At 41.6% G+C, this 15,204-nt stretch overlaps 1 protein-coding gene across 1 annotated transcript in view; it reads right to left on the bottom strand.

Annotated features, from left to right (window-relative positions):
* Window positions 1-4,482: 4,482 nt before the first annotated feature.
* LOC131479208 (cytochrome P450 3A6-like) overlaps window positions 4,483-15,204 on the bottom strand; it is a 32,869-nt gene continuing 22,147 nt past the window's right edge. Inside the window, exons 6-11 of the mRNA XM_058659758.1 lie at window positions 12,953-13,080; window positions 12,669-12,735; window positions 11,204-11,364; window positions 9,203-9,429; window positions 6,159-6,321; window positions 4,483-4,572 (exon numbers count right to left, since the gene is read on the bottom strand). Of these exons, the coding sequence (XP_058515741.1) occupies window positions 4,483-4,572; window positions 6,159-6,321; window positions 9,203-9,429; window positions 11,204-11,364; window positions 12,669-12,735; window positions 12,953-13,080 (836 nt within the window). The remainder of the gene's footprint in view (window positions 4,573-6,158; window positions 6,322-9,202; window positions 9,430-11,203; window positions 11,365-12,668; window positions 12,736-12,952; window positions 13,081-15,204) is intronic.

Genomic DNA, 15,204 nt, shown 5'->3' with positions numbered 1-15,204 from the left:
GATTTATTCTCTTATTTGTTTATTCTGTTTCTGGTCTCAGTGCAGAAGTCTGGAGTAGGTGTGAGTCTGTTACTGCTTTTTGGTTTGCATATGGAAGAGAATTTGCATATGGAAGAGAACTCCAATGGACCTTGATCTTGGGTGTGTGGAGGGCTAAGGCAACAGGCCAGCACATGTGGAGCTTGGGACTGGAGGTTTAGGAGAATCTCAGATGAACATACAATCCACTCGGCTTCCAAAGACGGGACAGGAGCACTCATACACTCCTGGTCTCAATGATTGTGGATTAAATGGGGAAAGGAGCATGGAATATGTAGTAGGGAGGGTCACTCTGGGAGTATCTTGCAGGTGAGGAATGACTCCTGAGGAGCTCCCAATGACAGGGCCATTGAATCTATAGGTAAGCTAAGAGACTGTGACATTGCCGTATACAGGGGAGAAGACAGAAGACCTTTATGGATCAGACCAATGCACCAGGGCACATGGGAGACCTGAGCTGGGCTTGTTAGCGTGGAGCACTGTCATCCACCACACACAAGCCTACACAAAAGCTAGGGCTTGGGGCATGTCTGGCAAGGGCTATATCCCAGGTTCTGACAGTGAGTGTCAGAACAGGTGACAGGTCACATTAGGCTGGCCCATGACACAAACCAGCATGTAAGATAATCAGGTTCAGGGGTAGATTCTTTAGGAAATATATGGGTCTAACCTTGTGGAATTACAAGTCCCACTGGTTAGCTTAAGAGTTTGGTAGGTGAGGGATTGAGATAGGCATGACCATGGAACCTGCCAACACTGGGCCTTTGTGAATAGGCTCAGGCTGAGCAGGTCCAGACTGCAGCACCCACATGAACATTATAAAAGAGGATGTAGAGCAGACTGGGATACAACATCCACTAGCTCATACAAGGTTATGGTGAGGGTAGGGGACCAGATGTCTAGGCAAGGGCCTAATGCCCTCTGGTATGTGTGACATATCTTGGATCAGGCTAAATGGGAGAACTTGGGAAACTACGTTGGTAGGTCAAAGTGCTGAGTGGTGAACAGGTGGTGCAGGTCTGGGCTGGGCAGCCTAGGCAAGATAGCTTCATCCACTGTCAAGTTTGTGGGTTGGTTTTGGATGTGGGTGGAATAGGCTGGCTGAGCAAACCTTAGCCTACTGGTGAGTGCAGCAACCAGGTTGGAATGTGAGTCATGCGGTGCTAGGGTATCATACCTACTGCCTTACATGAGCCAGGGATGGGAGCAGACTGAGCAGGGCCAGATTGCAGCACCTGCCAGCAAGAGTTAGGACTGTTTGAAGGCAACATCAGGCCTGGCTGTGGCAACCAAACCTAAAGCCAAAGGCCAAAACAGGTGCGAAGCTGTACAAAGCTGGGCCTGGCAGGGGTTATTCTACCTCACTCTGACTAGGCTGCAGCTCCCATTGGTTTGCATGAACGCTAAATGTGTGGCGGAAAGGATGTGACTAAGCTGCAAAACACATTAATATGCTCAGAAGACAGAATTTGAGATTACTGACCCAGTCATTGGAACTAACGCTGTGTGCATAGGCTGATTTGGATGGCACACTGCCAGACCCTGTATTGGCAATTAGGTCTGGGATTACCTCGGATAAAGTTGCTTTTGGAATCCCCCCAACTGAAGTGCTGGCTAAAAAGCTCCAACCATGGAGGAAATTGTAGGTTCCATGGTCTGAACATGGAATGTATGTGTCAGATCTGGGCCTCTTCAGTGGTTTTGAAGGAGCGGTGGACAGTATATTCAGATGCATATGGAGGATATGCCTTACACTGGAGCCTGCAGAGAACAAATGGTACCATAGCAGAGGATGGAAGATTTGCTTCTGGTCATACAGTGTCTGGGGGCAGTTTGATTTCACCCCTGAATCTCCTCGGCAGCCTCGGGTGACCTGTGGGCTAACATGGAAACTAGAGGAGTCAGCCTGGGATCTTGCTCAGATGAACAGGGGACGGCAGAGTGGAGGGGGTCTGGGGTCTTTCCCTCACTCTCACTCTCTTCATTTAAAATTGAACAAAAATTAAAACAAGACCCAAAATGGGTGCAGGAATTCCTTAGGCCAAGAAATTCTATACAGAAAGCCATGAAAAAGAGACACAGGGAAAGGCCTCAAAGCATTTGTAAAGGGCTGATAACAAGCAATAAATCACTTGTACAAGGGACACAAACTACATTTCTGTACTGTCTTATCACTGAATTTCCAGTTTGCAATCGGGTGTCTGCAAACACAGAATCATTGTTGTGCATGCCCTGATAGGGAAAAACTTTTACTAAATTCCTTGGAATCCAACAGTACACCAAAAGAAACGTAATGCCTGTCCCTAGAACAGGGAACACAGAAAAGTACAGTATATACCAAATGTGCATCTAAGTCAAAGCATATTTTTAAAGATTTTCTCTTACTAATTTGACTTAAAATAAAAAGAGCACATGTGAATTTTACCTGCTCCTGACTATACATCACAGAGATGTGAGAACAATGTTGCAACAATTCTTATTTTCATTGGCTTCACCACAGTTCCCCACTGCTGCCACCAGAGTGAATGTCTCCTTTTTCCAGTTTGAAGTAATGACGGACTTTATATTCAGAATTGGCTCACTAACAGGTTCACATCTGATGTTTCTCTATGAAAAGGCAAATTCACAGGAGAAAAACACATGAAATGCAAGAGGATGTAACATGTAGAATCTATTTAACCATAGTCACCTCTGTGTCCCTGGTCATTGGGAACAGCAATGCTCCATTTATTAAAATACAGAGGGGCACACTCAAGCAGGAGCATTTTATGACCTCACTCAGAAGAGAATGACTAAGGTAGGGGACACTGACCTTCCTTCTGCTGCTTTCCCAATGCCAAGGGTCCGTAAGGTAGAAGTATGTGTCCTGAATAACATCGATATCAACACAATGAGACCAGGAGAGTCCCTCACTGCATTTCTGTGTCCAATCAGACACATGAATCCACAGAAAGAGAAAAAATCATCAAAATGCGTTTAAGGGATAACCCATAACTGCCACATGGCACAGAGTTTGGGAAAGAAAAGGGACAGTTAGGGTGGAGAAGATGTCAGAGTAGTTCTTCAGTCCAGAAATACAAGTAGTCAAGAGTGTTGCCATAAAATTCTCTTCTTCACAACTCACAGGGCAACATCTCTGAGGCTGATAATGGGAATGACTGAAACTCATAAAGTTCTCTCCAGAATCCAGCTAGTCACTCTGAGCAGTGACCTCCAGGGATTTGATCCGGAACATTGAACTTACCACATTGTTTATGAAACTTATTGAGGACTCCAGGAAGAAATGATTTGATTAGCATACATCAATGATGCATAATAATGGGCCACACTCTGATGTCTCAATACATCTATACAGCATGTATTGATCAAGTCAGATTAATTAGCACTGACATTGTACACCACTGCTTTACACTTGGGGCCTTTAATCTCTTCTAGCTCTTTATTAAAAACAAACAAAAAAAAAACTGTTAGTATGAACTGCAGTCACCCAGCAGAATGTGATGTGGAGCATTCACAATTATACCTTCCATTTAGCCATTTTGGGACCTGTTGTCCAATCTTGAAAAACACTACCTCTTCTAAATCTTCTCCACAAATTCACAATAATTTTTATAGGTTTTCTTGAAAATAGCCATTATAACTGGCAGGAGGTTACTTTTCACTGTAGTTTTGACTTGCATTACCTGGTGATTTGAAATATTAACAATTTACTCATATTCTTTATTCTATTTGGAGGTTCTTTGGAGAACTGTAATTAATTTCTCAGTTTTTGTTCAAGGTACTTCCGGTTTGCTGTTGAGTCCCTTATATGATCTAGAAAATGATGAACAGAGTTTAAATATCCTCTCCCTGTAATATACCTTAAGAATCAATCTGGAATTCCTGAAGCGGCATCACACAATGTGTTCATGTGGATGTAAAATGTCAGCCATTGGTTCTCACTGATTCAGTACCATAGATTGCCATTTAAACACCAAAAATGTATTAGAAGAAAACTTTATAAAGAGATTGGCATATTTAATGGATATTTATTCTAGTAAATACAAACAATAAAAAATAAAAATGTCACTACTAAGGCGACCTCATTTATTCAAATATTTTTATTAGTATTGTTGATAAACTACTAAGAATGATAAATTGTGTGATCCAGCTAAACAGGGATGAGAGGACTAAAAGAAGATGAAGAGAGGTGATTAAGAACAACCAGAGAGTTTGAATCTACATATCTGGCACTGATTTAGTCAGCTCCTCTCTATTACACAAAAGAGAATACTCTGCACACACAGATGGCTCAATGTGCCTATTCCCTGCAATGCTTCTTTGTGTGCCACAGGTTAGTTACAACATTATTTCCTACCATTATTATCAAAATGCATTAAGGTCTCTGGTGCTTTGCATGCATCTTCCATGAAGAGCAAACACAAAGTCCACAGATAATGAAGCTCAATGTACAGTCTGATTTCTTGAGACAACCTTCAGAATAATGGGCTTCTCAGGCTTGAGGAATCCTTGTGTGGTTAATTTAAGGGGCATCTGCAACAATGAAGTAATCATACAGAGAAGCAGAAAATTAAGCACAATCAATAACAGAATCAAAACAGAAAAGCTACAAGAATAACGATACTGAAAAATGCTAACATCATTCCTGACCATATGGTTAACACATTTAGAAAACTCTCATGAAGTTAATTTGTCTATGTTGAAACGTAAATTACTCTTGAGTGGATAACATATTTCAAGTGTATAAATAATTCTGACCTTATGGAAAATAAATTGCATTTTGCAATGCAAAAGAAAATATGTGCTTTTTATTTCTAACATTCCCTCTTGTTTTCCAACTGTATGTAAGTGTAAATGCAGGAATTCTGAAGTTCTGAAGAGCTTTCATGAATCCTTTTAGCTCCATTATCAGGGATCCAGTCAATTAGTGTGGGAAAGCATGCAATAGGTCTCATCTCAGTAAAGACAAGCTGCAGCAACTCCTCACAGACATGAGCAAGAGCAGTATGAAGATGACTGGAAGCCTGCCAAGGAGGAGGTATCCCATAGCACATGTGGTGATTCCATTTCTTCACACACTTATAAACTTACATACTGAATTTCAGTTGGTGACCAATTCTACTCTCCTAGGTTCCTTTGCAGAAAACATACTGAGGTCAAGGAGATGAATATTAAATGCAACTTAAACTCTAGACATAAGTTTCTTAGGGCCTTCCCTGGTAGGAATCAATGTGCCCATACTCTGTAATGATGCTCTGCCATAGCTCAACACAGGACCAAATCCAGAGAAAGATGGAAAAAGATGAACCCTGAACAGCTCCTGACAACCACTGGAACTGGGATTTTTAGCAGCCATTCCACACAATCACATGGCAGTTCAAACCTCTGTTACTGCATTTTCATGGTATTAACAGTTTGCATTTGAAGATAGAATCAAGAAGGCTATAAACTGAAACATCCTGGGAGAGGAATTAAAAACACCAAATCAAAAGTAATTGTAAAAATGATAATATTCACCTGAGGGTTACGAAAGTATGTACTTCAGAACATCAAAATATAACAATTAATTTGCCTCCTAAGGCATAGGCAAAGTCACAGATTAGTTCTCATCTATATTGATCATCACATTGAAGTTCTGAAACAAACCTGACACATGTGATGCTGATGATCAAATATAATGAGCTATTGATTCTCACTGATTCTGTTCTATAAATTCTCACATTAATGGACATGAAGGCAGAAGATCATTGTTTACTATGAACATAACAAGTGATCATATTTAAATTTGAAATTCCATTTATACACATGCATTGGAGAAATACACAGATCTCTTGGTAATATTGTTTCAAGTAAATTCCAAATCAAAGTCAAATCATTCTTAAAGCATGTTTTTTGCATGCTATCAGTGGGATGCGCCCCCTAAAACACATTATTGAAGATTTATTCAAGGACAAAAGTGACACTCAAGAGTATAGATTTAGGGCAGCATTCAGGGATGTAGGAAAAGCAGAACCAAACCTAATGATGTAATGACAAAATATTCTATTCGAACACAACAGTGTCCAGTTTTTTTAAAAAAAATGCCAGAAAAGCATTCTCATTACATGAAGTACACTAACCTGAGTTTCCTCACAGGGCTTGAAGGAGAAGTTCTGTATTAATCTGACGAGAGTAAGTTTTACATTTATGAGAGCAAACCTCCTGCCCATGCAACTTCGAGGACCAGCTCCAAAGGGAAGGTATGTGTAAGGATTGATTTTGTCCTTGTTTTTCTTATTGAACCTGATTCCACAACAGAAATGAGCACACGTTAGTGATGTGTAGAACCACAAGAATCACTTAGTTGGAGTTATCAATTGGACCTTTGAAATAATTATGGCTTGGCCATTCAAATCTTACTGTTATTGAGCTTTAAGAGTTCTATATTTGAGAGCTGTTCCAGTTAGCAATTACCCTCACCACACAGGACTTTTCTGTCTCGCTGGTGAGATAATGTGAGTGCTATTTAAAAAGACATTTACCTTTGCACTTTAAAATTACATTGAAGGTGGTGATGAGATCACATTTTGGAACACATATGAGAAGTAAGAATGGTGGAAGGGAAAGCGGGTTCCTGCTTCAACTGACAACCATATGGACATATGTTAACTAAGGAAGATGATGCCTCTTAGTATCTAAACTAAACTACCCCTATTTTCTCTCTTCTCCAACCTCCTTCCCACCTGTCTTCCTCCTCATTCTCTTTCACCTTTCTTTCACTACACTCCTTATCCATAGTCTTATTCTCTTTCCAAATTCTCCATCAAATACTCCTTGACATTACTCCCCACCAGCATACTCCTTCTCTCTTGCCATAATTGTTTAAGTGAGATACTGACATGACATTTGATGCTATCATACTTCAATAACATCAGTGATATATATCTCTTCAATCAGGTCATAAATTATTTGAATATAGGGCCTGGCGGTGTGGCCTAGCAGCTAAAGTCCTTGCCTTGAATGCCCCGGGATCCCATATGGGCGCTGGTTCTAGTCCCGGCAGCCATGCTTCCCATCCAGCTCCCTGCTTGTGGCCTGGCAAAGCAGTTGAGGACGGTCCAATGCATTGGGACACTGCACCCGCATTGGAGACCTGAAGGAGGTTCTTGGTTCCCGGCTTCAGATCGGCACGCACCAGCCCGTTGCGGCTCACTTGTGGAGTGAATCATCGGACGGAAGATCTTCCTCTCTGTCTCTCCTCCTCTCTGTATATCTGACTTTGTAATAAAAATAATAAATCTTTAAAAAAATTATTTGAATATAAAGCCATCATTTATTCATACAATTCCTGGATAGTTCATGGTATTGAGAAGATAATGTTTATATTGGGAAAATGACCATGGAATATTGTTCTTTGATTTTAAAATAGAGCTACAGTTTTGTACAATATTCTTAGAGTTCTAGATTTTTTTTTCTTTTTAAAGATTAACCTATCATTTTCATTGGGAAGTCAGATATACATATAGGAGGAGTGACAGAGAGGAAGATCCCCATCTGCTCTTTCACTCCCAAAGTGGCCACGATTGATGTAGCTGAGCCAATTCAAAGACAGGAACCAGAAGTCTCCTCTAAGTCTTCCACATGAGTGCAGGTTCATAACACCCTGGTCCATCCTTGATTGCCTCCCTGGACATTAGCAAGGAGTGAGATAGGAAACAGTGCTTCCAGACACTAACCAGCACTCACATGAAATCCCGGTGTGTGCAAGGCAAAAACTTCAGCTTCTATGCCAATGCACTGGGGCACTATTGGTTGCTTTGCTCACAATATCTTATCAACAGAGGGAGGGCAGTAAATATTTTAGTCACAATAGCATATCATCAGAGCAAAGTAGTGTATGAGAGAGCTGACATAGGTGCTGGGTATTTGTACAAGTATTAGGCCCATGCAGATGCAGTAGAAGTGCCCCATAGACTTGTATTTCTGTATCACATATGGGAATATTTCAAACATTCTCCAGCTTCAACATTGATAACATCCAATGTTCTCATTGTTTGGCCCAAGCACTGACACTTAAAGGTTGGTGACTAAAGTAATCGAAGAGAACCCTATGTACTTATCACCGAACATGAACGAAGCTACAGAAAGTAGAAATCCTGGCCTCAGGAGACAAAGAATTCATGGCTTTGAAAACAAAGGGTTATGTGAACACTAATTTACTTGACTTATAGTTACCACATGAGCATTCTGTGCCATCAGTAGGGACAACATGCCCAGAATAAAATTTCTGTCAACAGAAAGTCCATCTGTATGTAATAAAAATGTCTGCATCCCAAGACTTCTGACTTGCCAGCCAGTGTTCTACAAATTTCTTCATTTTCCTTACCAAAACAACAATGGTAGCTGATCAACCATTTCCAAAGGGTACAATATCCAAAAACCTGACCTATATTACTACTTCCAAGAGTAGCAAACAGCTTTGAGAGCCAGTGACTTCACACTGAAAGAAGGATTCGCTCACTGTTAAGTAAGTTTGTTGGCTGCCAGAAGATAGCAACTAGAACCAGGATCAGGGTACCCAGATTCTCCTGACCTGACTGATTCTTCTGTCCATCCGCAATGGGACTTCTCATTAGCACAGCCTGTGGTTTTACAATTGCTTTACAGGAAGAGGCCACCAGATTCAAGTTGGAAAGCTTTTCTATAAGTACTGTGACATTTCACAGTCAATGTAATTAGCATAGGAAAACTGGAAAGACTTTTTAAAAGACTGTACACCTAAAATAAACTACAGTTAATAAATTACAGCTAAATGCAAATATTGCAAAAACTATATGACTATTTATATGTATATACTTTCTATGTATATCAGTAGAAGACAGCATCCAGGATCCACAATAACACACAATTCACACACTCAAGTCCCTAATAAAAAGTTGCATAGCATTTTCAGAGCCTCAGATGCAACAACGGTTTGGATTCAAGGATGACAATAGTACCCTTTCTCCAGTTATCACTTTGAGCAATTTTGAAAACAATCATTATTTTTCCATAAGAAAAGCTTCTAAAAATAATGGATACAAATGATTCTATTCTCACGCGTTCCTTGTCTTCACACAGATTTACCACATATGCTTGAACTAGATTGTTTCAGCATAAGTTCCCCTTTCCAGGGATCCTGTACCTTTCAGGGCGGAATTCACAAGGCTCTGTCCAGTACTTCGGATTCCGGTGGAGGACATACATCGGAATTGCCACAATTGTCCCTTTGGGAATGAATACCCCATGTATTTCAACATCTTTCTTGCATGTCCTATCGATTCTGCTGCCAACTGGGTATAATCTGAATGATTCATTCACCACCATGTCCAGATATTCCATCTGCATAACAGCATCAGATGTGACAAGTGTCTGGGTAGAAAGAAACACATTTTGACAAAATGAGATTTGAAATTAAAACAGATGTGTCCTCCATCCTGTTCAATGAACAGTGCATTCAGATGTGGAAAGTAGTTGTGAACAAGGAGATTTTGAGGACAAACCCATAACCAGGCCCAGAAAATATGAGCATGGCCTTACAACACTCATGCTGCCTCATGTGTATGAAAGAGATAAACATTGGGCATGGTGTGGTTGCCTAATGGCTAAAGAACTCGCCTTGCATGTGCTGGGGTCCTCTATGGGTGCTGGATCTAAATAGGGCAGCCCCACTTCTCCTTCAGGTCCCTACTTGTGGCCTGGGACAGCAGCTGAGGACAGCCCAAGGCCTTGGGACTCTGCACCCACATGGGAGACCCAAAAGAAGCTCCTGGCTTCAGATTGGCTCATTTCTGGCTGTTGCAGCCATTTGGAGAATCAATCATTAGATTGAAGATCTTCCTCTCTGTCTCTGCTCCTCTCTGTATATCCAATTTTCAATTTAAAAAAATGACAAATCATTTTTAAAAAGACAGATTAGAACACTGTGCTTAAAATAATATGCAAAGTCACAGTCACCTCTCAAAAAGAGGCTACAGCACTGCCAACAAAACGGAATATTAAAAGCAGAGAATCCCTTAATCTGCCTCAGAATTTTCTCCTCAAAAATGCTGGTTAGAAACTGCTTTGACCCCATATAAAATATTGGAAAGGGCCAAGATTGGCATGTAGCAGGTGAAGCCACCACTTGCAATGACACCATCCCTCATGAGGGTCAGGAGGTATCTATTCCATTTTCATCCATCTCACAGATAATGATCTGGAAATGGCAACATAGTACATTCCAGGACTTTCTGTCCTGGTCACCATTAAGGGAGACCATCAGCAACTCTGACTCTTGCCTTCATCCTGATGTCACACTTGGCATTGTGGACATAAAGGAGTGGCAAGAAAATGAAATATCTCCCTATCCCTCCTTCTCTTTTTCCTTTCTCTGCATTTGTCTCTTAAAATAAATGAAGAAAGAAGTGGTTTTTCTAATTGTCCTACTAGGTACCCATTATATATATATATATATATATAATGCATATATATATATATACACATATATATATATATATATATATATATATATATATATATGACAATAAATTCATGTCAAGTGAGGTTCTACAGAGAAAAGAAAACCCTTGCATTCCACATATTATTTCTAGAACAGTCCCTCATGCATAGCTTAAGGCTGTGTTTATCTGGCCATCAAGCAGCCATGCCACGCTAGATTCCAGGCTCCTTCACAATCGACAGCAGACACCCTGGATTATCTCATGTCTTCTTTAACACTGGTGGTGTGAATGGAGGATGAGAATGGCAGGAAACAAAACAGAGTCTGCCACCCTGACCAGCCCTGAACAACCCTGGCCAGCTTCACTCATGCAACAGCTCTACAAGACAAAATCTAGCCAAATGAAGCAGACCTAATGGCCACAGACTTGAGTAACAAAGACTCCTTCTAGGTGCTATTGTGGATTCTTGTAACTGACACGTAGGACAAACACTGATTTACAAAGTTGTTGTAGTTCTGTGAGTAGCACCTTCAGCCCTTTTTCCCCATGAGTTTTTCTCTTTAGATTATTCCTTTACTGGTAAATGAAGTATCTTCATTTCATACTTTGCAAGCAGTCCCCTGAACAGTGCTCTGGAGGCATTTTATCAAGACACTACTCCTGCCCCACAGTGAACCCATCCCAAGTACCACTCATTCACTCACCTTATTGGGAAAAGCTGCATCAACCTCCTGCTGCAGTTTCTGCTGAACATCAGGGTGAGTGGCCAATAAATACATGATGAAAGAAAGAATATTGCTAGTGGTCTCATAGCCAGCAAAAAGAAAACCAATTGACTGGGCTACCAATTCTGTATCAGTCAGAGCTAACAAGAGAAGAAAAACATTTTAAGCAAAATAGGTCATTGTGAATCACCCTAGAGTAGATGAAAAAATCCATATATGAACAGATGTTACTGTACATCAAGTTAAGCTACTGCCTACAGAGACAGCATTGCATTTGACTGCTGAATTCATGTCTAGGTTCCTGATTCCAGTTCAGCATTGAGGTAGTGATTCTGAAAAGGAATAAATATATGGCTACACTACTTGGCTCCTGAGCATGCACAGTAGATTTCCAGGTTCCTGGATTATCCCTGCCCAGCCCCAGCCATGGCAGTCATGTGTGGAATCAACCAGTGATGGAGGAATGCTCACTCTCTGGTTCCCACTTTAATTCTTATTTTGAATAAATAAATACTTAAAGGAACAAAAAGATTTCAAAAGTTTCAAAATTCTTGTAGGAAAAAAACGTAAAGTACCCAGCAGGTTGGCTCAATTGGCTAATGCTTCACCTCCCATTGCCAGCATCACACTGCCAGGACTTATCCCAGCTCTTCTACTTCCCATCTAGCTCCCTGCTTACAGCCTGGGAAAGCAACAGAGTAGGATCAAAGGTAAGGGTTATGCAATGGCAAGGGAGAGTATGAAAAAGCCCCTGACTCTCGGTTTAGGATTGGCTAAACTCTTGCCATTGTGGCCCTTAGAGAGTGAATCAGTGGTTCAAGTCTTTTCTGTCTTTCTTTTACTCTGTAAATCTGAGTAGCATTTCCAATAGACATTTTTAAAAAGAAAAAAAAATAAAGAAGAAATTCAATGTCAACAGATGAATGTTATTCACACAGAGTCAGGAAATAAAATATTTCCTTGAGTTCACTTTATCCCAGCCTATCCCATGCACTGCTATCCTCTCTTTATTACACTATCCTTACCACCAATTCAGTTAGGTGATGTCAGGAGAAAGCTTCCCTGTCACACATGCACAGTGCAACCAGTACACCATTTGGATAATATGCGGTAGCATTGTCCTTAAGGAAAATACATTAAATTCTACTTAAAATATTTGTAAACACTGAGTGTTAAAATAATAAGACTTTACTGTATAAAAACTAAAGGATGTTTCACTTACGTATATGTGAGTTAAATTAAGGGGACAAGAAGGGGCTACAGATAAAATTGTGACATTTAGAATGTAGTCCAATGATGAATTGCACCTAGGAGCTCATGAAAAATTCAGATTTCCAGCAACAATTACACAGGACAACATGGAAATTCTTCAGAATTCTGAAAATAAATCTACCATCTGACATAGCCATTTCTCCCTCTGAGCTTCCCATGCATTCTTGGTTACCTTTGTAGGAATCAACTTCCTTGGAATTCTGGGAGTTAATCAGGAGTTGTAGAAAGTCCACTCGGTGCTGAAAGAGAGGTCAAAGACAAGATAACCCCATATCAGAAGTCCATCAGGAGCTCAGCACTGCGGCTGCTTTCTGAGGAGACCACACTCAAGTCTAGAGGTCTGCCTGGAGTGGCCTGAGTCATCATCTTAATGCTCTATCTCAGAACGATCATATGGTTGAAACCCCAAAACCTGGGGAAAAAAGAACATCCTCATGCAAGTAGCATCAGATTTACCTTTTTGTTATCTTTGAGACGTTCTTCTTTAATCTTTTCAACAAAGGTTTTCAAAAAATCTGTAACATCTCTGGTGTACTTACTGATATTCAATGCTTCACATACTGGGGTAAGGAAAGGAAAGAGTGCTACAGGAGAAAAAAAAAAGAAATGATAATGAAAAGCAAAATTTATGTGACACAATTACAATCTCTGAATCAGGACAGTGAAAGTCCTCAGGGTTCTCAACAAGGAAGCATTCCCTCAGCATTTTCTTTAGTTTTCCAGAACAAACACTGAGCAATTGCACAACCACATACAGAGGCCATTGCTAGAATGGACCATCAATGACCTTTTCTCCATTTTTGCAATGAAAGGGCCCTGGACTGAAACTCACTAGATAGAATGGCACAAGTGACTGCAAATGAAGAACAGGGTACTGAACACATTCCTTAAAATGAACTGTAGACCCATGGTGACGCAACTTAGAAAACAACCTAAGAGAAATCTAATCAGAAGTGCAATAACCAAGAGCAAAAGAAGAGACAGGCACAATGAATATTATAATGCCTCCCCCACAAAAAGAAGTAAAAAAATTTTATCAACTGTGAAGTAAACTGAGGAATGCATTGAGGAAATGGGGGATAAAGAATTTTAAAATTGACATTCCTTTGCTGAGATGGTGAGGGAATGGGGATGGGAGTCTGAGGATATGGGCTTGGTAGGGGGAGGAGGATATATCACCAGTGGGGCACATGAAGGCCTTAGAGTTCACATCTAAGCAGGCAAGCAAACCAGGAGAATTCCTCATGTTCTTGGTGCCAGGTGAGGTGAGGATAGGGGCAGGCAGAGCCACAGGGCAAAATGCTTTTCTGATGAGCTGGCTGAACAGGCATGGAATACTTCATTAAGCATGAATTATGGGTGGATAAAGCGGTAAAGCAATAGGCTAGCACATGTACCAGGAGCTTGGGACTTTGGTGGGCAGGTAGAGCTCTGGACCAGCACACCACTCACTACGCTTGCAAAGGTTGAGCTGCAGAACACAGGCACTGATGGGCAAAATGATTGTGGATTCATTAGGGAAAGGGGTAAAGGGATTTGGGGAAGGCAGGACCACTCAGGGAGTTTGTTGCAGTAAGAAATGATTCCTGAGGAACTCCCAGCAACAAGGCCATTGTACTTGAGAGCTGACCATATGGAGGGAGAGGCTAGGTCTGGGTCTGACTGATGGACTGCAAAATGGCAGAACTGAGCTGGGCTTGTTAGCATGAAACACTGCTGACCACCACATGCCAGCTCACACAAAAGCTAGGGCTAGGGTCTTTCCTGGCAGGATTAGATCACAGTATCTGACAGTCAGTGCCATTATAGGGGAAGGGTAACATTAGGCTGGCCCGTGAAACCAGCACAATAGAGAAGCAGGTCCAGGGGTCGATTCTGTGGGCGATATGTGGGCCTAATCCTGTGGGATCACAAGTACTGCTGGCTAGCGGAAGATTGGGGATAGTGCTGGGCTGAGCTAGGCATGACCATGAAACCTGCCGGCACTCATGGATAGTGGGGGTAGGAACAGGCACAGCAGGTTCCAGTTGCAGCACCTGTATATGCACCACAAAACAGGGTATGGGGCAGACCAGGCCAAAACATTAACCAGCTCATGAAAAGGCTGGGATGAAAGGGCAAGCTATGCCAGGTATGCATCTATACCACCTGACATGTGCGGGATCTAGGTCTGGAATTGCACAAGGTGAGGAACTTTGGAAACTCCCCTGGTGGGCCATAGTTCTCGCTAGTGAACACATGTCTCAGGTCTGGATAATGGGCATGCTTTGCATGGTAGCTCCACCCAATGACAAGTGTGGAATGGTTTTGAAAGGCTGTGGAACAGGCAGGGCCAGGCAAACCTTAACGAAATGACAAGTGCAAAAACTATGCAGTAGTTTGGGTCATGCCAAGCTTGGCTATCATACCTACCAGTTTACATGAAGCAGAGATGGGAACAGACTAAGTAAGGCCTGGATGCAGCACTGCCTACAAAAGTTGTGAGTAGGGCCAGCCAAGTCAGGCTAGGCTACGGCATCTGAAGGCAAAGCGCAAGACAGGGGAGGGGATATACCAAGCTGGACCAGAGCAAAGAGTGCCATGCACATCATCTGTGCCTGGGAACAATCCTGGTTGCAGAGTTAAGGGGATGCCCAGGCTGAATAATGTCATATCTGGTGAGTGTAAGGTTAGAGTGGGGGCTGTAATCTGGTCTGGACATGGCTGCA

This window comes from Ochotona princeps, unplaced genomic scaffold, assembly GCF_030435755.1.
Source record: "Ochotona princeps isolate mOchPri1 unplaced genomic scaffold, mOchPri1.hap1 HAP1_SCAFFOLD_3054, whole genome shotgun sequence".
In the NCBI taxonomy this organism is placed as follows: Eukaryota; Metazoa; Chordata; class Mammalia; order Lagomorpha; family Ochotonidae; genus Ochotona; species Ochotona princeps.
This window is presented reverse-complemented; position numbering and strand designations above follow the sequence as displayed.